The 23845-nt window shown below is 34.6% G+C and overlaps 1 protein-coding gene across 1 annotated transcript in view; it reads right to left on the reverse strand.

Annotated features, from left to right (window-relative positions):
* Prm (Paramyosin) overlaps window positions 1-23367 on the reverse strand; it is a 153495-nt gene extending 130128 nt beyond the window's left edge. Inside the window, exons 1-2 of the mRNA XM_081744655.1 lie at window positions 23018-23367; window positions 10986-11042 (exon numbers count right to left, since the gene is read on the reverse strand). Coding sequence (XP_081600781.1) covers window positions 10986-11042; window positions 23018-23128 — 168 coding nt within the window. The 5' untranslated portion in view covers window positions 23129-23367. The remainder of the gene's footprint in view (window positions 1-10985; window positions 11043-23017) is intronic.
* Between the last annotated feature and the right edge of the window lie 478 nt (window positions 23368-23845).

Consider the following 23845-nt stretch of genomic DNA (forward strand, 5'->3'; position numbering starts at 1 on the left):
GTTATCCTCACGACTCCAGATAAACACCGTACAGCCAACTCCAGGTAAATACCGTAAGCTCGACCAAAACATGAAATTGTCAACAATTCTAGAAAGGGTAATAACAACATCATCAACTTCAAATTCAGTAAATAGAATATATTTGAAGTAACATTACTTTTTCGAGGGCATTTTGGAAGTATTGCGTAGGGAAGAAGAGACTGTTAATTCGGCCCTAAATACCACAAATGAAATTAGACACAACGACGCGTGTAGATAGTAGTTTGTGGTATGACGGAGATATGCCGGTTGATGGAATCGAAAGATGAAAAAAATATTGTGTGTTTGTGTGTCTACAATCAAAGAGTTTGTGCTACATACTTAGAGCAATTTCTGTGAATTTTAATACAAGACAGGTTCCACGAAAAGAAACAAATTCCCAGAAACTCTACAATAGCTTGAAGGAAACAACTCTGTGTTATTGGAAAACTGGCATGTCTCCCTATTTATCGTATATCTGTAAAAACATCAACACTCTTCGCGTGATTTAACTCGAAGTCCATTCAAGTAGACATGGCTAGCAACTGTTGCATTCTTGTTCTTCGAAAAGTAATTCGACAGACAACTCTTTAGTTGGTTCCCCTTAAAATCACCGAAAAACCTAGGCTAAAATTTGTGCTAAAAATAGTGATAAAACAATTTGGAAGAAGTTTTTTTTATGAAATCTGTCGTCACATTGTGTATGTTCATCACTAAGGTCTATTTACGAATCATTCAGTTCCCTTTAGTCTGAAACCAATAATGGAGGGACGCAAAACTAGGAATTTTATCCCATTTCTTTTCTGCATCAACTGTATAGTTCTCAATATATATGCAAAAGAGTTTTATTTATAAAACAAATGACAGAATATATGTAGGTTCAAAGTGGAGCATCTGTTTATAATCAGTATATTGTATCAAATGGGAAGATCGTCATTTTTGATATTATTAGAAACTTATTTCAATTATAAAGTTAATTTGTTTAACAAAAATCAAAACATTTCTTCTACCAATACACTAAAAAAATCCGTTATCCGGACAGCGGTATATTGTACAAGTATATGGAATCCATATGTTTACTACGGCAGTCTGTACGGAGCATTTCTCGATATACTACCTTTTCCCAGCTTAGATGTTACATCACGCAGCTGCCCGATGTCTGACATTTAACAGTTTTTCGTATATTACATATATATACGTATGTTACATATGTCAGATATATGTTATATACGTACATCTGTATATTAAATTTTTATCGACTATATAAAGTCGTACGGAAAGTACATATAGATGGAACACTTATATGGACAATATTATAAAACATACGTTTCACTTATACGGTTGTTGCAGAATATTATATGTAGTCCTACTTTAAGTTCAAAAACTACATGATTTACACATGTAACCTACGCTTTTACGTATGCCACATACGTTTTGTCTCTTTGTGTACAACCAGGATTCAATATTATCGACAAACTGAGGTTGAGACCTGAGGAGATGCAATTTAATTACTTCAAAATGAAATTAAATTAATTTTTTCAGTTTTACGTCTCACGATTATGCCCTTTAGGCTAAGGGAGACAAGGATTAAGAGAAGTGAATGATGATGGAAGAGTTAGTGGAATGAGAATGTGGGAGGAAACGGGAGTACCCCGAGAAAACCCACGGATACAATGTTGTCCACCACAAACTTACTTGGCTTGTGATTGAATCAGGGACCACACGCACAAAAGATAAGAGCTTTACCACTGAGTCACCGCGCCTCCCTAAGTATCTTCAGTATCTCGTCTTTCGGTTATTACTTATTGTCGTTGCGACATGCATAGATTTTAGAATATTGTATTGGTTTAGATTAGTACAGTGACCCTGTGCTCCAGCTCTCTTTGATGCGATATGGAGTAGTGAGGAACGGCCCATATTTTAAGGCTAACCTTGTATGGTGGTCTGCGAGCTCGCCAACTGCATTGAATTCAAATCCTTCTTCATAATAGGCACCCTTCTCTTATAACCTTGGTGTTGCATATGGACGTAAAACACATAATCCCAAACTCAGATTCTTTCTTTCCGTTTCGCTGCGTAGATACAATGAACTAAAATTTACAAAAAAAAAAAAAAAAGGAACATATCTTTATATTTTAGATAACCCCAGTTCATTTGTTTCCATTTATTCTTTCCTAGGTTATTGTGTTTAGTAAGGTGGTATGATACACAATACAAAAGCATGGATTGCAAAACAAACAAATAAAACAAATACAAACGTTCGAAATATGAATATGATTAAGAATGAATACAAGTGCTCCATTGACTTCAAAAGCAAATATTTATTAAAATTATTTCGCAGGAATTTTTCTAAGTTTGAATACCGAATTTGATTACCTGTAGCTCAAAAGCCAGAAGCTTGCACACAGTAATAAATCACACCCTTACAGAGTAGTTAATGGTATATCAGTAAGCCAAGTTTGATATAGATTTAATGAGTTCGGTTGAAGTTGTACGATATAATATTGCCTATTACCTTCCTGGTTCAATTTTCTTATCGCCCTCTTCACTGGTCTAACGGTTCAATTTTCCTATTGGCTTTCTCACTGGGCTAACGGTTCAATTTCTCATTACCTTCTTCATTGATCTAACGGTTCAATTTTCTTATTGGTCTTCTCATTGGTCTAACGGCTCAATATTATTATCGTTCTTCTCACTGGGCTAACGGTTCAATTTCTCATTACCTTCTTCGTTGGTCTAACGGTTCAATTTTTTTATTGGTCTTCTCATTGGTCTAACGGCTCAATATTATTATCGTTCTTCTCACTGGGCTAACGGTTCAATTTCTCATTACCTTCTTCATTGGTCTAACGGTTCATTTTTCTTATTGCTCTCCTCACTGGTCGTCTAATGGTTCAATTTTCCTATTGGCCGTCTCATTAGTCTACTGGTTCAATTTTGTTACTGCTTCCTGTCTGGTGTAACGGCTCAATTTTGAATATTTTTTGTCTTTGAGAAGAAAATTAATGAAGGACGAAAATAAACTGGCTAAAAGGTAGAGACGAGGAGAAACTGTTGAATAAAAGTAGCGGAGAAAATAACAATATTCAGGAAAGTTTAGAAGTGGAAGAGAAGCTGATTGTCTGAGAAGTAATTCCAAAGAGTCACTCCATATATTTTTATATAATTAGTATATTTAGAAGGAACAGCCCTTGAGAATTCGTTTGGTGTGTTTTCTTTGCAGTGTGAGTGGAAATGCCATCTGTGCTAAGCACGGAAAAGCGAGTAAGAATAGCAGCTTGATGTGAAGTCTTGGTATCTCATGATTGAATGCAAAAGTGGAGAAGGCTCGAACGAGGAGTCCATGCGATACATAATAGAAGAACAATCGAACATGTTCACAAATAGTTAATAACAAAAGGTAGTGTTGCTGATGGAAGGAGATTGAGAAGATCATCCACTTCGAGAACATCAAAGAACATTCTCAGAGTTTATGAGATGTTCGTGAGGAATCCAAAGAAATAAGTGCATCAAGGAGTTCGTCAAAGCCCTCTCACACGTAATGCAGCTGCCACCATCCTGAAGAAGGATCTCTCTTTCAAGCTATGGTAACTTGCAATAATGGTTTCTTGAGGCTGTGACGTGCACATGGACTTTGCAGAAATTATCTTGGGTTGATAATGACGACTGTTCAGAAATCCACTAACATGAAGCACTGCCCTATCACTTTGCAACTTATTATCAAACGGTTCGGACCAGACACAAAGTCATTTATGGGTTCACGATAACCTAAACACATGTGTGGAAAAATCACAGGAGCGTTCGGTGTGGTCTGACGTTATCTGCAGTTCTTGGTTGTTGGTCCTTTTTATACAAAACACAATGAATGGCGAAAGATATTTCCATAGACTTGGAACTTATGTGTGGCCCCTAATTTTGTGTGGAACAAATTACATTTTTTTATGCACGACGGTGTGCCCGCATAATACAATAATGAGGTCCAGGAATGGGATCATGGAAATTTCTCAAATGGTTGGATTAGGAGACATGGTGTTCATGAATGGCTGGTCTGCAACCCAGATTTAAAGCCATATGATTATTCAAATGTAAATGCTTCTTTCTTGAAAGGTTTGATTTCATTTATCTAAATTATTGTTTGAGGAATAGTTCAAAAATGTTTTCTTCCTTCAATTGTTTTTTTCCTGAAAAATCAGACATTTAAGTTGAGCTTATCCGATTAAGATCAAACTTAACACGGTGGTAAATCTTAACCTGGTACATAAGTGTGTAAAATATTACGTTGTACACGCTGTTGCTTTCCGAGTTATGGGCTGTGTGAAATTTTGCTTAGTATTTTCGGAAACAATAACCCATGTATACGTAAATCATTCGATCAGAATCAAATTTAGTATCGCAGTAGATCTTGATCTGCAATAAAATAATGTAAAACATTACGTTATGTAGTCTTTGGATTTGGACAATGGATTTTTTTTAAAAAAATCACTTTATGAGACATAATAAAAACAAGTAACGATTAAATAGTAATTAAAGACCAATCTTAGAAAAAAATCAAAACAACAAACAAAAGACGATTTTTTACGGCTATATGTATTTCATTTGCTTTTTAAATTTTAAAAATGCTGCATTGGCAAAGGTTTTTATGCTATTTAAAATAAAGTTGTTTCCTCTACAAAATAGTGTACTTTGATTTCTTCTTTTTTTAAAAAAATTTATTGACTTTTCTATGTTTTCAGAACAGCAGAATGGAATATCAAGTGGACAAAACTGTATTTTCAACACCACTTACTTTTCACATTTAATCAAATTGTTAAGGCTGCTGATGCTGCTCGTGAGATTTATGGCGTGTATGGAGGAGGAACAATGCGTCAGAGTACCATCCCCCCTTTGGTTTTCGGTCTTCGGAAATCAGAATTGTGACCTCAATGACGGATCACACTTCGCTTTACCAATGGAGTTTGATGAAGAGTGATAGTATCCCTTTTTTCACGAAAATACACGTCAAATGACCAGCAAATTGACAAAGCCGATGTATTGTGTTCAAAACAAAGTAATTCTGCAAATAAATACGACAACGACCATCCTCACTTTGCCAATATGACAAAAGTAGTGATTCATGCACACGAATGGGAAGTTCTGCCTCATTCTCCAGACTTGATGTCGTCAGATTTTCATCTCTTTCAAACACTTCGCGTAGTATATCGTTCAATAATAATATTCAATTGATGGCTTGATTGGACGAATTCTTTGATCAAGACCGGGAGATTCCTATCACAGAGGCGTCGAAAAACATATTGAGCAATCAGGAGAAGCCAAGAATATCATTGATTCGTTTGTTGTAGTTTGCTTGTTTAATGTAAATGTAAAAGAAAAAACGCTCAATCCAATATTTAAAATGTTATCCGTTTTAGATGTGTGAAATAATGGACATTCATCTGGTTTATCAGTGTATTTATCTTATGGTTAGTTCTTTCCCTTTTATCAAAGAATAAACTCTTGTAATTTTCTATTGTGTTCTGCAAGATTGATCTGTTCATTCCTTTTCAGAATATCAATCTAGAACATACAGCAGATGAATCTGCTTTTCCAAAATATCAATTCAGACCATTCAACAAATCGATCTGCTTATTATTTTCACAATATCGATTTAGATATTCAGTTGATCAGTTTGCTTTTTCTTTTCCAAGATACCGATCTAGATCGATCTGCTTATTACTTTCCAAACTATCGATTTAATATATTAAGCAGATCGATCTACTTTTTCTTTCTAACATATCGATCTAGACTATTCACCACAGCACCAAATATATTTTAAAGTGGAAAGTGGAATAAAAAAACTGACATTTTTTTCTGCAGTGGGCAGTGCGACATGCATTTAAAGTAAAAAGATCGAGAACGAAATTGACTAGAGCTTTTGTGACTTAGCTTCGTCCATAGATTTATCTCCTCTCTCAACGATAACTTAATCTCATAGAAATAAATTGTCGTAGTTGTATAAATAAGTCTCTTTTCTTTCTTTGAGCACGAATTGAAAGTAGAAGCCAACGAAGAATCTCCACCAACAAACTTGTTAAGGAAACTATGCACATTGTAAATACAAACGACATTTTGATTACAGAAAATGGTTTTCTTGTTCAGTAAAATTTTATTTTCTAGCTGTGCTAGTAGCAAAGAAACTTTCAGCAGGTTAAACTTTTTATCTACAAACTTTTGTAGTCCAGTTTCAGGGTCAAACTAACTTTATTAAGATCTAACACGAACGAGCACCATAAAAGTTTCCCTCTGCCATACTGCAGCCAACTAGCTGAAAAGTTTACAATGTTGCTAAAGTCGCATAAAATATTAAAGTTCAGAAATGTATGTCTCCTAGCCTCATAAACAATATTTCTTATTAGGATCTAGTTGATTTTCTCGCAAAATCTTTCTTCAACCATCTGCAGTTGTTTGGCTGTTCTCCATGGAACTCCCACACTCGTATGCGTGTTGTTTCTCCTATTTCAGTACAGTATAGACATCGGCACGTATCAACAATCTATTTACGCAATGTCTACTGGAAGACGAGAACATTCCAACCCGTCTTTCAAGCAGTTTCTCACAGCCGTCATTTGAATATATTCTCAAGAGAAGCTAAAATTAGATCATTGTACGGACGGAACGAGAATGACCATGTAGATTGCTGTTAAAATCCCTGTATTCATATTAGGAACAAAAGTGTGTGAATAAAGCTTTAAGTACTTGTCATGCATGATTTATGGACTTCGTAGAAGAAAGCTAAGTTATAGTCATTAGGCTAAATTTAATTTGGTTATTAATACCGTTCTCATGAATTTTCTTAGACCGTCTTACTGGTTTTCCTGCTTTTAGCTTGTTCAGACTGACCTTCATACGACCTTCATTACTGAAGAAACCACCAATACAAGCAGCGAAATGCTCAGCTAAGAGGAAAGCATAAGCTCGATATTTACACCTAAAATGAGTTTTACGCAAATTGGAATCTCGTCTCTTTGGAGCCTGGGCTATGGCAACCTAAGTCCAATAAACGAAACCAATATGTAATTTGTATTCTTATTATCATTTTTGATACTTTTTTCTCTGTTTTCAACTTCCTTTCACTTTCTTCTTTAAGTATCTGTAAATAATTGTTACATTTCGTTTCACAATAAGTGTTTCTTTTATTCAGCACTAGCATAAATGGCAGTACTTTGCATGGGTTAAACGGAAAGTAAGCTGAAACACAGTAAAGCTGATTGAGCTGTTTATCTTGAGGAGCTTAAAGTATGTTTTAAATTTTGAACGTCCCTGTTCATACGTATTATTTTAAAATACAATATCCTATTGTGTCTTCCCTACAAGCATCTAGAAGTATGTCTAGCTAATGTTGTAGATTCGTATAAAGAACAATAATAAACAAACATTCATCTCTACTCATAAAATTTATCTTGAGGGAGGCTTTGGGAATTCGTACCTATCAATACAAGAGTACACAATAGTTCTGGCACTTAATACAAGCCACTGTAATTTATTTCATAATTCTAGATGCGTAGGGCTTGTACAGAGTACTTGAAATACCGACATATCCACCCCTTATAAAACTATAATTTTCCTTTAGTCAAAGGAATTATCGCTGTCAATCCTTCCAATCGTATATGGCAAATTAAATATTCTGTTTAAAACTTAGCGATGATTGAGACGCCAAGAGCTCATCCGATGCACAATGTGCATCTATGATGATTTGTAACTGGCTGTCCTATAGGATTCAGCAAGCGCAAGGGATACACTGTACTTCATCTGAATTCTGAAGAAAGAATACTGAACACTCATTTTCTGCAACTGTTTCTTAATCAAACGCATTTGTGGCTTTTGCCATGCTTGTTTAGCCTCCTGGTAACATTTCAATTCAATATCGGAATAAAATGCGGCATATTACATTGTTTTATGTAAGAAAAAAACACTACTTAAATTTTCAACATCGTTTTTCTAGAACTGCATGTTTCAGACTTACGCCCTTGTTGCATCAAACTTTTCAATTTTTCACTTTCCTCAAAATTAGGAACATTCCTGCACCCCTATATTAAAGTTTGTAAGAGAAAACTAACAATTAATTGCTGACACTATGATGAATATGGAAAGTGAAGGGTTACATACTACAAGTAGCGTAATGCTAGCTTAGCTTTAGTCACAATGAGGCAAGACCATAATGTTATTTTTTTTACCAGTGCTGGCTGCTTGTGGCGAAGTTGTTGGTTCCATATATCTAGTATTTTTAAACAATAAAATTCTTTATTTGTAGCTTCAGCTTCCTTGAATTATTTCTGCTATAAATCAGCACACCAACAAAACCTTTTGAGGATGACAATTTGTTTAGCCAAGGAACCCTCAACTTTTGATGCCATAGGTCATTCTAGATTCATTCCTCACAACTGTCAACAATTCAGTGCAAAAAATTTGTCTGTGGTTATTCCTCAGCATAGAAAGACGTACATATTTTGAGCCGGTCTAATATCCTCATTGTGCAGATTGTTGCCGTGCTTTAAACCTCAGTATAGAGTAGCAAATCCAATACGGGGATAATATTGTAGAAACAGTGTCATTAACTAATCTGAATAAATTTGTAGGTATCCACGTATCATTCAACCATATATCATGTATGCGCAATTTAGCAAACTAGCATTGAAAGAGGCGTTTATTATCCATACGTGATACAAAAGCTGTGTTAACAGCTTCAATGAGATAAGAAATACCCAATTTAAACCGCTACAGGATAATAACCTCAAATGATAAGAAGAGTTGCAGGTCTTTTCGTGTGTACAGATCTCTGTGTATATTTTTATATGTAATATTGATACGGTAGTATACAAATAATCAGATATAAAGGGTGTGTTAACATTTCTAATCGCAATATCAGAATTGCCCAGTTTAAACTTCTGTAGAAGAACCACTCGAGTTGATAAGAAGAGTTACAGATCTTACTATGTGGACAGACCTCTGCGCACATTTTTATATATAAGATTGATAAGGTAATATGCAAAGAATATCTGATATAAAAGCTGTGTTAACATTTTTGTCTCAATGAGATAAGAATTACCCAACTGAAACTACTATAAAATAATAAACAGCTGATAAGAGGAGTTGCAGGTCTTTTCGTACACACAGAACTGTGCGCTTATTTTTATATGTAAGATCGATACGGTAGTATACAAATTAATAATTATTTTTTACACCGAAGCAAATATTATTTAATACACAAGCTTAACGGTTTTCATATTGTCTGTGCTATAGCAGAGCATAGAGAGTTACAGTTGTCAGATCTAAAGCTTGGATTTCGAATTGCAGTGCCGTACCAAGAAATCAATTGCGCAGTTTGAAGACATTTGTAAACAGTTTAGTAACCCATAAATTGTAGTAAAAGAATAATTTGTTTGTTTTCATATTATATATAACTATGCTTAGAATCTGTTGAAAATTTACAAGTATAATTACCGAAGACAAGTTCGTTATTTTTTCACTTACGACACGTAATTCACAAGAGAAATATGAAGGGTACAGGGTGTTGAGGAAAATAGAAATCGAAAAGGAATATGTACAGGAAGAACTAAATGAAGTTTTAATCTCTAGGTGAATCAATTGAATAAGGTTGTTTAAATATTTAATAATTTCTGACCCACCGACCTAAGAATTTAAGCTTGGTTATGTTATTCCTTTGGGTCACCCACCAAGTGTAAATTATGCATAAGAATGTTAGAATGCTGCGTCTTATCCATGTGTTTTAAACCGACGTAAGAAAAAAATATATTCTTCTCATTGATCTATTGCCAAAGGTTATAAGAAGTCATAGTTTGAGAAGCGTTTTGACAATAATGACGAATAATTGGAAAACATTTCTGGACTACAATCCAGACTTTATAGTCAAGAGTTCAATCATAATCTCTGAAACACCTCTAAAACTAATAGACTGATATTCATGAAAATCTCACAGAGTTGTTAACACAACGACAGAAAACATTGTCTCTGGCCACATCAGCATTGATGCCAAGCTAATATTTTGTATACAATAATCGACTTACGTGGCAAATAGGTGCCTGAAACATGTGTAAACCATTAGCATTGGATTACATAGATAGGCAATACTTCAGCGATTTTCAACTTCTTCAGGATGGTAACACCAGTGCTCACGACATCACGACACACTTAAGCTAGATATTTTTTTATTGATTAATATTATAAGTTTATCTAGAAAATACTGTGTACGTCAAACAAAAGGACCACAAAAGTGATTTTAGCGTGTTGTTAAAGACTTCATGGTAACAATAAAATGTGCCGTGTATAGTCAAGACTGGAAGGCTTTATGTATGGCATAATTTTGTTTCCAAATTCCATAATTCACGCCTCAGCACATGGGAATGAGTCACATACCAGTGCTTTTGCAACACAACTGTTGAGATTCGCTGTGGTGATTAATAGAGGTTAATTGAGATTTGATAATCTATTGTTTGATTTTGGGATGTTTAGAAATAAGAATAGATAGTAGTTTCTCTTTAAAATGTTTCTTTTTTCGGTTAAATATTTATAACTTCAAAAAAAAAATCCGTCTTCAAGTAATAGTATGTTATCATTTATTTTATTAAGCAAAACTAATTACCACAAGTTTTTAACTGTAAAGTCAGTGCAAAGAACTTCATCTTTACAGTCGAACAAATATAGTATTTTTCAATTATTGTTTCACTTACTTTAGTATGAAAGTTACTTTAGTTCAGTAAAATAAACTACTTTCATTTGAAGGAGCTATCACCTTTTTTGTTTTAAATTTTTTGAAAGGAAGTTTCGTGTTTGAGAAAGAAAAGTTGGGGGCTGCTGGTTATAACACTGTACCCTTCATAGAAAATTTAAAGTACATACAAATATGAAAATATGCAACAGTGGATTGACGTTAACATAAAATCAAGACAAGTTACATTTTCGTTTTTACTTACTCTCTGGCGGATTTCTCGTTCAGTTTCCAAATCTTCCTGGAGAAGGCGAATTTTGTCCTGAAATGAGAAGAAAATAATTGTTCAATATATTTCAGTTTTTTAAATCTCTCCTTCATTAAAATATAACACAAAAATCTCTCGTTAGGTTAGTTACTTAATTTTTATTTTATCATTTACTGAAGTTGTCCAAGGCTCAGATTCAACTTCATTACTTTACCCACGTGAAATTATGAAATGTGTGTCTCTCTTTAAAGAGACCCACTTTTCATACATATCCGTGGGAGATAATCCTAAGAGAGTTTTTTGTTTTATTTCTTTCAGTGTGGTCAGATAAATGCCATATTAAAATCAAACTGTTAATTTCAGTTTTACAAATTACTTCTTTAAAATCGTACAAAAAGTATTAAAATGTTGAAAACTATAGCATTTTCCCCCAAGGTATAATGTTATTTCTTAGCACGTAGGCTATGTGGGATGTAGATCGACAAGCCCAATGTACGGTTCAATTCAGAAATACTTTTACTAGAAATCGAATTGAAGTCTTCCGAATCAAAGGCGATAGCAGTAACAACTTAACTACCAGATTGCAAAAACAGAAAATTACAGAATTTTATAATCAAAGTTCTAAAGAGCGTTTAATTATAAATTTATGTAATTATATCTTGACTTTAAAATATTTAACTTTTTCATAGTTCTGGAAAATAGCAATATTATCGCATCAATTGACGCTGATGTTTCAAAGTGTTATACTTCGTAAATGTATAACGAGTTACAATCTTGCTAAATATTCTTTGTATGTTTTAGGGTATAACATTTTTTTTGATGTTCTAAAATATAACGTTTCTTTTGTATGTTCTATAGGACAACGTTTCTTTTATATGTTCTACAGTATAACGTTTATTTTCGTACATTCTAGAGTATACCGTTTGTTTTACATGTGCTCGAGTGTAACGTTTCCTTCGTATGTTCTAGAATACAGTGCTTATTTTGTATGTTCAATGATTATAGTATAACGTTTGTTTTAGAAGTTGTTTCATTCATCTCATCTAAATGCAATTACTGTAATGAAGTATTCAGCGTATTATTCATCACTATTCACTTCTACAAGAAGGTACAACATGATAAAGCTGAAGTTTTAACATATTCAATTATTATTTGCACAATTCGTTTGAATCTAGTAACACCCATTATCAAATTGAGCTAGAAAAGGCGAATATTTGCTACAGTTTGAGTAGTAACAAAAGTACATTTGGTTATAGTTTTTGTTTAGAATTCTTAAATTCAAGGTCAACTTTACAAAAAAATTGTGAGGTTTAACGTCCCATGGTTATGCTCTGAGGCTAAGACGGTAATAATGAGATAGATGATCATGGTAGAATGAAGAAAGCGGGAGAGCCTCGAGAAAACTCATGCACACGGTGTTTGTCCCCCACAATTGGCGATAGCTGGGATTGATCCAGGGTCCCCACGCACCAGAGTTGAGCGTTTTACTACAAAGTCATCGCGGTCCTACATTTTTTCACATATCAGCTCTAACGGCATTGATTGTTTTAAGATCACAACTACTTCAGGACATAGATTTTTTTAATAGTTAAGTTCAAACGTTTGTTTACTTTTATAAAATATGTTTGCTAATAATTTGTGGCGGAATTCAGCAATTAAAGCACTATTTATTCATTCCGGTATCGAATTAACTTCATTTGTCTGAATAGAACAGTAGTTTAAATTGGTTTACATTGTATAATATTCTAAAGTTACGGGGAAATTTGTTTACGATGATCCGATTTTGGATGTATGCATTGAAAATGTTAATAAATTAAGAATTTGGGTTTATGAGATAACGAAGTTTGTTTCAATTTCTGCAAAATTACTGCTTGTTATTCCCTGAAACTACTGAGTATCTCTTCTCAGAATAAGTTTATTTTCCCTCGTGTGCACAGCAAGTACTTTTCTGATGTGTTAATTTTTTCTGTTACTTAAGCTAGATTGTCATGTTGCAAGAATCTTGTAGCCCTACATGTAAACATAGTCTTGAAAGGAACATGCAACAATTTCTTCATCTTGCAAGGAGTCACACCATGTGCAACTTTCTGAGTCGTCATGCTTGCTACCTGCTATCGCCCTCCCACTGAAATAAAGAAGAAAACAGTTTCACCGCTTCCGAAACGACGAATTCTTTTTGAACGGGGAGGGGAAGCGTGTCAGAAATCTTGTTGTTAAGGAGGAGGTTGACTATTTGTCCAGTAGAGTGCAGTGCTGCATGGATGGAGATACCTTTTGTGCTCTCAGAAAGTTGTAATGTGTAAACAGTAAATAGAAAGATGGGATTGCAAGATTTTCTTAATGACAGCTACAAGATTCTTGCAGCATGGCAACCTAGCTTTAGGCAGAAACGTCAGAACATGAGTGTGTAGAATTGAACCAAGTCTGATTCAATTGTGAGGCGAAATTTTGTTGGTTTTTAAGGCGTATCCTATACTGTTCTTTGGCTGGTAAAATAATATTTTTGAACTAAATAAACTCTTTGACATTTACTTGGTCACACGAAAGAAACACAAAGAAACCTCCCTCAGCTGGGGTAACCTAGGCCATATTTCTTTTTATCTAGGTCTCCCAAAAATATATTTAAAATTAAATTTTTCATTATTAGTTTGTTAGTCCTAAAATTTTGAACATTCAACTAACTAGAATTAAGAAGATGATTAGTTCTATCAGAAATTAAGGTATTCTATAATGCTTTCCCATTTTGTTAGAAGTGTTTAAATTAAAGAGTTAATTAGCTTCAATAAAAGTATTTTGAGATTTCTCCACCCACCTGCCTTTGAAATAATCTCTTTTAGTACACAAATTGTTTACAAGATCTTTATTTTTTTCATAACGGGAGAAAAATAATTATTATTAGGTGCAAAGTAATTATCACATTGTTATCAGAACACAAAAGTCTAGCTACTCTCTTTCTAAGTCTAAAATCAGTTGATTTTTAGTAGACTGTACATTATTTCTATGGTTACCGATGAGACGAGGAGAGACGAGACAGAGCACTTACGATAGAAAAGATATTTTTCAAGACGAGACATAATTTTCGCATCTTTTTCGAGACGAGAAACTTTGTCTCGAAAAGAACCTCAATTTCACCATCTTCTAGTAATTATATAATTTCCTTGCTGAATTTGTAGTGAATAAGGGTTATATAGAAAAATGGCGCTCAAAGACTACAGATCGTTATTCTATAAGTCAAAATAAAGCGAAAAATATATATAATTGTATACCTTTAGGTTTCCCGTCTCGAGACGCGAATTGCACTATGTGGCGACGTCGTAGATAAAGAATCTTAGAGAATATCTACCTATCCATCAAATAGTTACACCGATTCTTTCCAGATGGCAGCTAAAGTAAATGGACATTGACACTAGCACCATCTATTAGCGTAATAATCGATGTAACTGCTTGATGGATTGGTTCTAAGTCAATGGATCCTGTCCCACCGCGACAAACCAATCTACTCGGAATTGTTGTTAGCCGTCTTCTTCGGAAGATATTTTTATTATCTTCACAAATTTCTCTTGGCCTTCCCAAATGTCCTTTTACACTAGACTTCCCCAACAAGACTCTATACATCATGCTAGCCACCCTTTCGTGGCTATATGCTTTCTGTACCGGACTTTGAAAAATGAAATCTTTGAGTTTTACGTCCCACGGTTATGCCGGTTAGGCTAAAGGAGACGGTGATGATGAGCAATGAATGAAATGGTGGAATGAAGAAAGTGGGAGGAAACGGGAGAACCCCGAGAAAACCCACGCACACGGTGTTTGTCCACCACAAAGTTCACTTGGCGGAGGCTGGGATCGAACCCAGGACCCCAAGCACCAGAGGTGAACGCTCTACCACTGAGCCAACGCGGCCCCTGTACCGGATTTTGGTTACCGGCGGAAGTTATGATCTCACGTGAAGAAGTAGGTGCACGTCGTTGCTCAAAGGGACACCAAGGTCAAATCCAACCAACCAACGATATATCTTTCTATTTTAGAAGTATGATACATACGAGGAGCGGTCAAAAAGTTCCCGAAATTTTACTCTTGTTCTTTACATAAGTACACATTTACCTAGTCGCCTTGAGAGTAGGCATATTCGGAACATACACACTTCCTCCACCGCGGATGCCATTGCTAAAAGCAGAGACGAAAGTCTTCTTTTGGTATCTTCCGAAGTTCAGCCGTCACGTTTGTTTTGATATCTTCTACGTGGCGAAACGAGTATCGGTGCTGTTTTCTTTAAAGCACTGACACCGTAAACTAATTTTAAGGCTATCAAAGTAAGTATCTAAAGCAGATTTATCCAATTTGCACATGAGCTTGACGTTTATGCATTGTTTGAACCGCAATATTCCACCAACTGGTCACCACATACTCCTCCATCTGGCTAAACTACTCGTACACTGACTGTTATGACCTGTTCACACTTGTCATATTCATAATTAGGGAACATAAGGACTGCACTGTACAAGATTCACAGTGATTGCATCACAACGTTTCTTGAACTTTCTGACTGCTCCTCGCACTTATATGTAGCAATTCTGACGACTGGCATTTAGAATGATATGAAATATTTGTAGTTTTACGACAAACGATTATGTTCTGTAAACTGAAGGAGAGGAATTATCAACAAAAATAAATGATTATAAAGAAATGGTGCAATGTTAGAGGAAATAGGAGAACTCCGAGAAAATCGAATTACTCGATGCTTTCCAGCATAAATTGCAATGTAAGAGGAAATAGGAGAGCTCCGAGAAAATCGAATTACCTGATGCTTTCCGTCATAAACTGCAATGTAAGAGGAAATAGGAGAATTTCGAGAAAATCAAATTCCTCGATGATTTCCAGCATAAACTGCAATGTAAGAGGAAATAGGAGAACTTCGAGAAAATCCAATTACTAAAGGTTTTCCTCTATAAACTCGCATGGCCCGTGATGAAACCACAGACCCTTCTCACCTGGGCTGAGTAATCAACACGCGCACACCCAGAAATTTTTGTTGAGATGGATCCAAAGGTTGGCGCCTCCAATACATCAACCGGTATTATTCTGCATCCGAAAAGACGATAAGTAATTGTCAAGTTCTTCCATCTAAATTATCAGAGAAATTCATGAAATTGATTGTTTTTATAAGGAAAGAAATAGTACAAATGAAGTGAAAATCAAATAATTGCAAGCTTCTTTGCTTAGCAAGTATAGTTTTAATAAGAAAGTATACAATGTAAGCCGAGTTATGAACTTTTTTGGGTGTATGAGCTGCGGGTAGAATCCCATGTGGGCGCGCCTCTTGTGTTCTATGACGAAGTCACTTTGCTCCCTAGTTCAACGTTTTGTAGCTTTGTAAATTCATTCAGGGGCTGTGGTGACTCAGTGGCAGAGCTCGTACCTCTGGTGCGTCAGGTCCGTTGTTCGATTCCCGGCCAAGTAAGTTTGTGGTGGACAACATCGTGTCCGTGTTTCGTTTCGGGTACTCTTATTTCCTCCCACATTCTCATTCCACCAATTCTTCCATTATCGTTCACTTGCCTTAATTATCCGTTTCCCTTAGCCTAAAAGATGCAATCGTGACACGCTAAACTGAAAAATTTCATTTAATTTCATTCTAAATTTATTCAATTGGTCGTATTTCCATTCTTTACAAACTTTTTTTTTCTAAATAATTTTCAGATCATTCTCTGCACATAAATGACCAACTTCCACATATTATTAAGTAAGACAGAATTATACTTCAGAGTTTCTTTTTATATATTAATATTTCGATGTTACTCGGATGATAAAGTGTTCTTTACTGAGTGATGACACGGTGGTGATACTCGGTCAAAAACATCGCCCAACATGGTTTTTCAAACCAGCCACCCTGAGTGAAGTTTTCCTGGGTTTTCCTCATTCATAAGAGGGAAATGCTGGGATGATACCTAACATACAGATCCCAGGCCGCTTCCTTACTTCCCAAATCCTTTCTTCCTTCACTTTTCTTGGATAGTGTGATCACCAAGGGACGTCATCCCTCATATGTGACGGGCTAACATGGACATAGATGCCGAAAGCACACAAATCTTAATCCTAATCCTAATCCTAGTGACGGGCTAACATGGCCATAAGTGCCGAAAGCACAGAAATCTTAATCCTAATCCTAATCCTAGTGGCGGGCTAATATGGCCATAGGTGCCGAAAGCACAGAAATCTTAATCCTAATCCTAATCCTAGTGACGGGCTAATATGGCCATAGATGCCGAAAGCACAGAAATCTAATTCCTAATCCTAATCCTAATGACGAGCTAACATGGTCATAGGTGCCGAATGCCCAGAAATCTAATTCCTAATCCTAATCCCGGAATGATAAGGATTTACCATAAATTGTACATTTTGTAAAATGCTAAATTCAATATTTGTATTCTTTGCACTACACCTAAATATGTAAATTTATTCACCTCCTCTACATAATTACTGCTTATTACAATGTTTCTGTTGACACTATCATAAATAGTTATAATGTACTTCCGTCCACTTTGAGACCGATATCCTTACACGCTTCCAGCTGGAAATTCGCATTTACTTACACTGACCTTATCTCGTTTCGTACCAAGTCTTCATCCTCCACGTGTACAAAATCCTGAGTCAGTCACATTATTTCAGAGGAAAATTGTGCCCCTTTAGCGATCAAGTAGTTACGATACAAGCCTTTTTTTTGTACGTGTGTTTCCGCGGTCGATTTACGGTGGGAATTCTTGTCTCGGATATGAACCCAAATAGTGACTTTGATCTCCTTTTAACCCCACGAGCCCGGAGTTGAATATCCATCAGGCGCTGCGAGAGGCGGTAATTTTAAATCACCAAGACATCAATTTTTGCATCGTCTCTCAAAATTAAGTATAATTTCATGTAATAAGAAGGAATCTAACAGTGGGCAGCACATTGTAGTCTACTCTTGAGTGACATTCGTTTTCATTCATATAAGAAAACAACAGATGGCACAACGTCGAACCGCCTCTAGAAGCACTTTGAGGGTCCGTACACATGTATGTCGAACAGTATTGAGCGTGTTTAAAGACTAGTTCATCTCGTATGGGTCCTTCAGTGAACAGAAGAGATTTAAACGCTCCATTTAAATACATTGAAAAGTGAACACTTTTTTTTATTATAAGAGCAATTTACAACATCTGGGCGTTTCTTTTAACCACTGACACAAGATTCAGGTAGACATCCTAAATGTGAAACAAGTTGAAAATTACTAAAATTGGACTTTAAATGAAATCAAATAGTTCAGTTTAATTTCCCATGATTATACCCATGTAGGTCAACGGAGATAATTACTAAAGCAAATGAATGATGATGGAAGAATTGGTGAAATGACAAAGTGGGAGGAAACGGGAGTACACCGAGAAAACCCACGGACACAACTTTGTCCACCATGAAATTTACTTGACCGAGAATCGAACCAAGGACTCCACGCAACAGAGGTGAGCGCTCTACCACTGAGTCACCAGGAGTCCACCTGTTTCTCATACGTCCTTGGTATGGCATAAGGACGTAGAAGACATAAACTAAACTAAAGTTAATAAATTTTAAATTTAGTTCGGTACAATAGAAAAGAATCTAACTCCATGTACTGTAGCTGAAATCGCTTGGTTTTCTATAACATTTTCTTTTTAAATTTAAAATAAATACTATAAAATTGTGAGAGTTTCCTTAAGTGTTGGTGTTATTCACGATTGATTGTTTCAAAATGAACATTTGTCCACTGCACCAAACCTATGTAAAACATCCATATACAGTCAGCGACAAAAGATTTTTTGCTTGGTAAAATTTATTTAGGGAATAACGGTGGTATGAGCGTACAGAAAAATTACATATATATTTTTTTTAATTACTGAAAACTGTGCTCAACTTTCCTTCCATTCTGAAGTTATTTACGAAATTAATTCCATCAAACGGAAAGAATTTTTCTCACCTACTGTACAATTTAAAATGGAATGAGCACGCGTAAAATAAAGTCAGATGTCGCGTGCAAAGAAGAAACAGTTGATGACCATTTGATTACATCACTGCTTTTCTTATACTAAGATAAAAATAAACCTTTAGTTTTCAAGTTCCCGACAATGCATAAAGTCTGCGTATAAATTGAGAATAAATCCACAAACTAATTTCACGATTAAAGTAGAGAATATATTGTGTTTACTATTAAAATATATTGAGAACCAATATGAAATAATCTAATGCTAGTAGTTTATGTATTTTTTTAATATTGTGTATGTTATATCAAATACTGGTAAGTTTATTGAGGGCACAAATCCTCACTGGTAGAGTCTGCTTTGGTCTCAGACTATGGCAGTTGGTGGTAAATAGCACCATGTCTGCTGATTTCTTCCATGGTTTTACGGTTTCCTCTCACATCCTCATTTCACAATTCCTCTAAGATGATTCGCTTTATATAATCACCCGTCTCATTTGTTTAAAAGATCATCAGTGTGGGACGATAAATTTAATATTTAATTTTCAGAACTTCGTTCGACTATTTTATATGTGTATGGAATTGCTAAAGAAATGTACCTAATAACTTGTCAACAGAAATAATCTACCCTTCTTAACAAAGGAGGGCGAATTCAAAGCAAAGATGTACAATACATTTAAAAGAAATCATTGTCAAGTTTAGCTACATTAAATTAGCGTTGATATAAAAGTAGAATAGAATTGGACAAAATAACATTAAAAACAAACAACAATTTAAAAAAATATTTATCTTAAATGTCACCTGTATTCTTGTTTTAAGGTTGGCCAGTAATTAACCACAGATATAACAATACTTTTGATGGTGTTTCCTTGTAAATTTCCTTGTAAACCAATAAAATTATAAGCATGGTTTTAGTACCAATTAGTTTAATCTTTCCAGCCCACGAGAGACTAGCTTCTCTTAGGTCACTCTTTTCATCTAATGCATCCAAATGCAAATATTTATAATTATTATAAAAATAATTTACAGTGGTATTAGATTTTTATAAGTTAATCAATTTAAAAACAGAAGGCGATAGTTTAACTAACTTAAGCGAATTAAAAAAAGAAATGAAATCATTAAGCTGACTAGGCTAAAGAAGACGGTGATGATGAGAAATCAATAAAATTGTGGAATGAAAAATGGGAGGAAACGAGAACCCCGAGAACAATGCGGTGTTTGTCCACTACAAAGCTCACTTGGCGCGAGCTAGGATCGAAAAAGTGACCCCATCCACCAAAGGTAAGAACTAGCTTAAACAAGTTTAAGTTCAATTTACAAAGACAGACAAGTAATACTTTATTATTGTTTTTACTTCTCTTGCAAACAAACAATACTGACCAATTATATGAAGAGCAATTCGTAATAATGGAAGAAGAAATTGTGGAGTGTAATACTTAGTAAAAAGTCCACAAACTATACCAAATAGTCTGGGACTAATTGCCTCAATCCTAACGTGCAAATTAAAACTCAATCACTCTGTGCCAAATAGTAAATACATCTTTATTATTGTCCAGAACTTTGACTAGTACACCTGAACATTAGCGGTTTCCATTGTCAAGAACTTTGAATTCAGTAATTTGCCAATTAATTTTCTATTATTTTAAAAGATAACGAAATGTAAATTGAAATTTTAATACTAACAAAAAAACGTGGAATACATCAATTCAATACGTCTTAATCATGACTCATTTTTTTTAAATGGAATTACGAAACTCATATTCAAAATATACTTCCTTTTATTTAATTTGATTACAAGAATTATAGTAACATTCACTAGGAAAACGGTTTGGTTGATTCTGTCATTGAATATGAATCGTAGGTAGAAAACATAATTTTAAATGTTTTTGTAGACATTGTTTAAAATATATTTTAAATTGATTTTAAAATAAATTGAAATAACTTTTTCGTACACACTGAAGACTTATATATAGATAGAATGACAAGTTATTAAGTATCCCCAGACTAGTTAATAAAGCATCAACTATCCTGATTAAGAGTTTATTTTTGTCATTGTTGGTAAAACGTAGAAAAATTGAAGTTTCGAGTATATTATTGAACTAGCTAACTTGATTTACAGAATTTTATTGTTTGTTAATTCATAAGTGTTATGTTCTTTACACTTTGTAACTGGGACATCATTGCAAAGCGAAACATACTTCCCTTCTTTTTAGTGAGCGGTATTTAATTAAAGTTTTGTGTAGAAATAAAATTGTTCAAGATTTTCTAAAATTTTTTGAACTTCCTAACTGTAAAAGCATTTTCTCTACAAAGTTGTAAAATAAATAACAAGGATAAATAATTTACACATGGTAAATTTAATTTTGAACACATGGATTAATATCACCACATTTTAAAAGAAAATTATTATTAGTACAGTTTGAAGAATCCGAGTAATAAAAAAAAAGTTTCATTGACTTTTTATGAAGAACATTTACTATTTTAAATAAACTTCTACTATTATGTACGGGCATATTAATAAAATGCTGAGTGATCATCCATCTTTAAAATGGCCTTCCTATTTCTTTAATAGTGAATGAGCTTCCAGTGTAGCAGACATTGCCCAACCTTTTGAAAACCTATCTTGCAAACTTGTCTCAAAACTGCTAGTTATACGTGACAAAAAATATAGAAATTGAAATTAAAAGTGGGCGTTCAACTTTTTAAAACAAAACCATACGAAGATTCTCTCGAGCGTGAAGAAAAAAATACATATTTTCAACAACATATTTTTGATTATTACAGACTTCAGGCTTTGACAAATTCAAACCAAAATTTATAAGATCAACCATTTGGTAAAATATAACAATTGCGAGTGTATTTCAAGCAGCATTAGCAAATGAGTAGGTGTACAATCGATTTTCTAAATTGTCTCATTATTATTATGTATTAATGTCATTAGTGTGAAGACAAAATAAAACTTTAGTTAGCAAAATGTGGGTTAGAATAATAGATCCTCATACTACGGTAAAGGTGTTCAATATTGAAAGAAAAATTTTCATCAACATTCGCTTTCTTGTTCCCACAGCCACCACTCACTTTTATTCAAAAATAAGATACTGTCCCAACATAACCACGGAACAAACAACGCCGTAAGTTATATGAAAACACTTTGTGTTGAAACAAATTTACTCTTTTATTTATTCGTGGTCATATTCTTGTTGGTTTATTCTTGTTTTCGTAATGCAGGCGTTAATTTTTGTAACGAATTCTATACTTTCGCCAGTTTATGATATTTTTCACAACTCCTAATTCACTATGCGAATTAAGCACTTATCAAGTAGATATGTAAATTCTCAGCAAAAAGAAAAGCAACATTTACTTTTGATTGTTGAGTTTAATTACTAATAAACTTGTCAAATATTTCACGATCCAGATTGCTAGAGATTTCCTATTTTGGTTGTACGCCTCAAAGAAATTTACGCTTTTTTCTTTCTGTATCAACGGGATAATTTAGAATATCACATTTAGAGAAAGTGTTTTAATTGTATTTAAGATTGTTATAAAGTGAATTTGTCATTACGTACAAGAGAAAATCTTATTGGAAGTACTGAGAGTGAGTATGCTAGAATTCTCTTCCCTTTTTCAGTGTACAAATTATATCTTTCGTATTTATCTATTTCTACCCTTTTAACTAGCAAACATTTCGTCAAGAGATTTCATGTAACTTGTGTATGTGTTTACGTGTGGCGAAGATTATTAGAATGTTTCTTAATTGCGAATTAATGTGTGAAAAGCACAAAACAACACAAGTAACACACGCACATATATCCTATTTCGTGTGGTGTGTTTTGACAATAAAACATAGGCCATGTTTCCCCTTATTATTCATAACATGACCTAGTAAACAGATATTGAGCGAGAATTTTTAAGGTACACATTTGTAAAAGATATTCTTTTTTTTATTATTTATTATTTAACAATTGCACCGTTAGGGTTAATTCGTATCGCTGTTAAGAGGTATTAGTAGTATTAGTTCACAATAGAATTGGTGATTATGATACAATACCTCTAATCTCGTAAGAGCGCTTAGATCGGCGCTATATTCAATGCTAACATCTGCATTCCCTCCACCGGTGCTTCGGTAGGTGTATGTTTTGGTGGTTTTTGTGGTAGACATCTTCGCTGCTATTGGAGAGGTAAACGGAGTATTAACTTTTGCAAATCACAAAAGCACCAGGGCCCACTACTTCACCGGAGTAGCACGTATTCAAAGAGAGAGGCTTTTGGTACGCTGGATTGTAAGACACCCCCTGGCCTGCCGCTGCTATAGTCGTTCGTGTGTGCCTCAAGACAGCCAGAAAGCGAAGGGATGAAGCCTTCAGGTGGCGCCCTCGAACGGTTTTCTGGGCAAGCGCCGACGAATGCTATTCTTAACACCCAAAACGTCTTCTTTACTGCTTTAAATTCCCCACTAGATGTCTACACCGTCTTAATCTCAAATTACTCTATGTAGTTAAGTAAAGCGCAGGGGGCTTCCTTTTATAGACCTGAGGGCAAATTTTCAACTCGGCCGGTGTTTCTCTCCTCTTCTCCATCTTGATGCTGTAACTCCCACCTTTATCTGAGTCAGGAGCTTGTAAGAGCTACAGTGTTGCAAACTGCCTCGCAAATATACTGGGCTTATCTCTACACATTACTACAAGATGAACAAGATAGTGGAATTCCTGAGAAGGAATTCTGCACAAACACAGTACACGGTGTGAATCAACAACAATTTGAAGCGCCCGTATGACACACCTTAGTGGTTAAATAGGTCGAATACTTTTGACCGCAATAACATGGACGATATAGATAAAGACATGAAATTATACAGTTAAGTATAATTAATTAGTAT

The sequence above is a fragment of the Thermobia domestica genome, chromosome 17, assembly GCF_964235325.1.
Source record: "Thermobia domestica chromosome 17, izTheDome1.hap1.1, whole genome shotgun sequence".
NCBI classification, from domain to species: Eukaryota; Metazoa; Arthropoda; class Insecta; order Zygentoma; family Lepismatidae; genus Thermobia; species Thermobia domestica.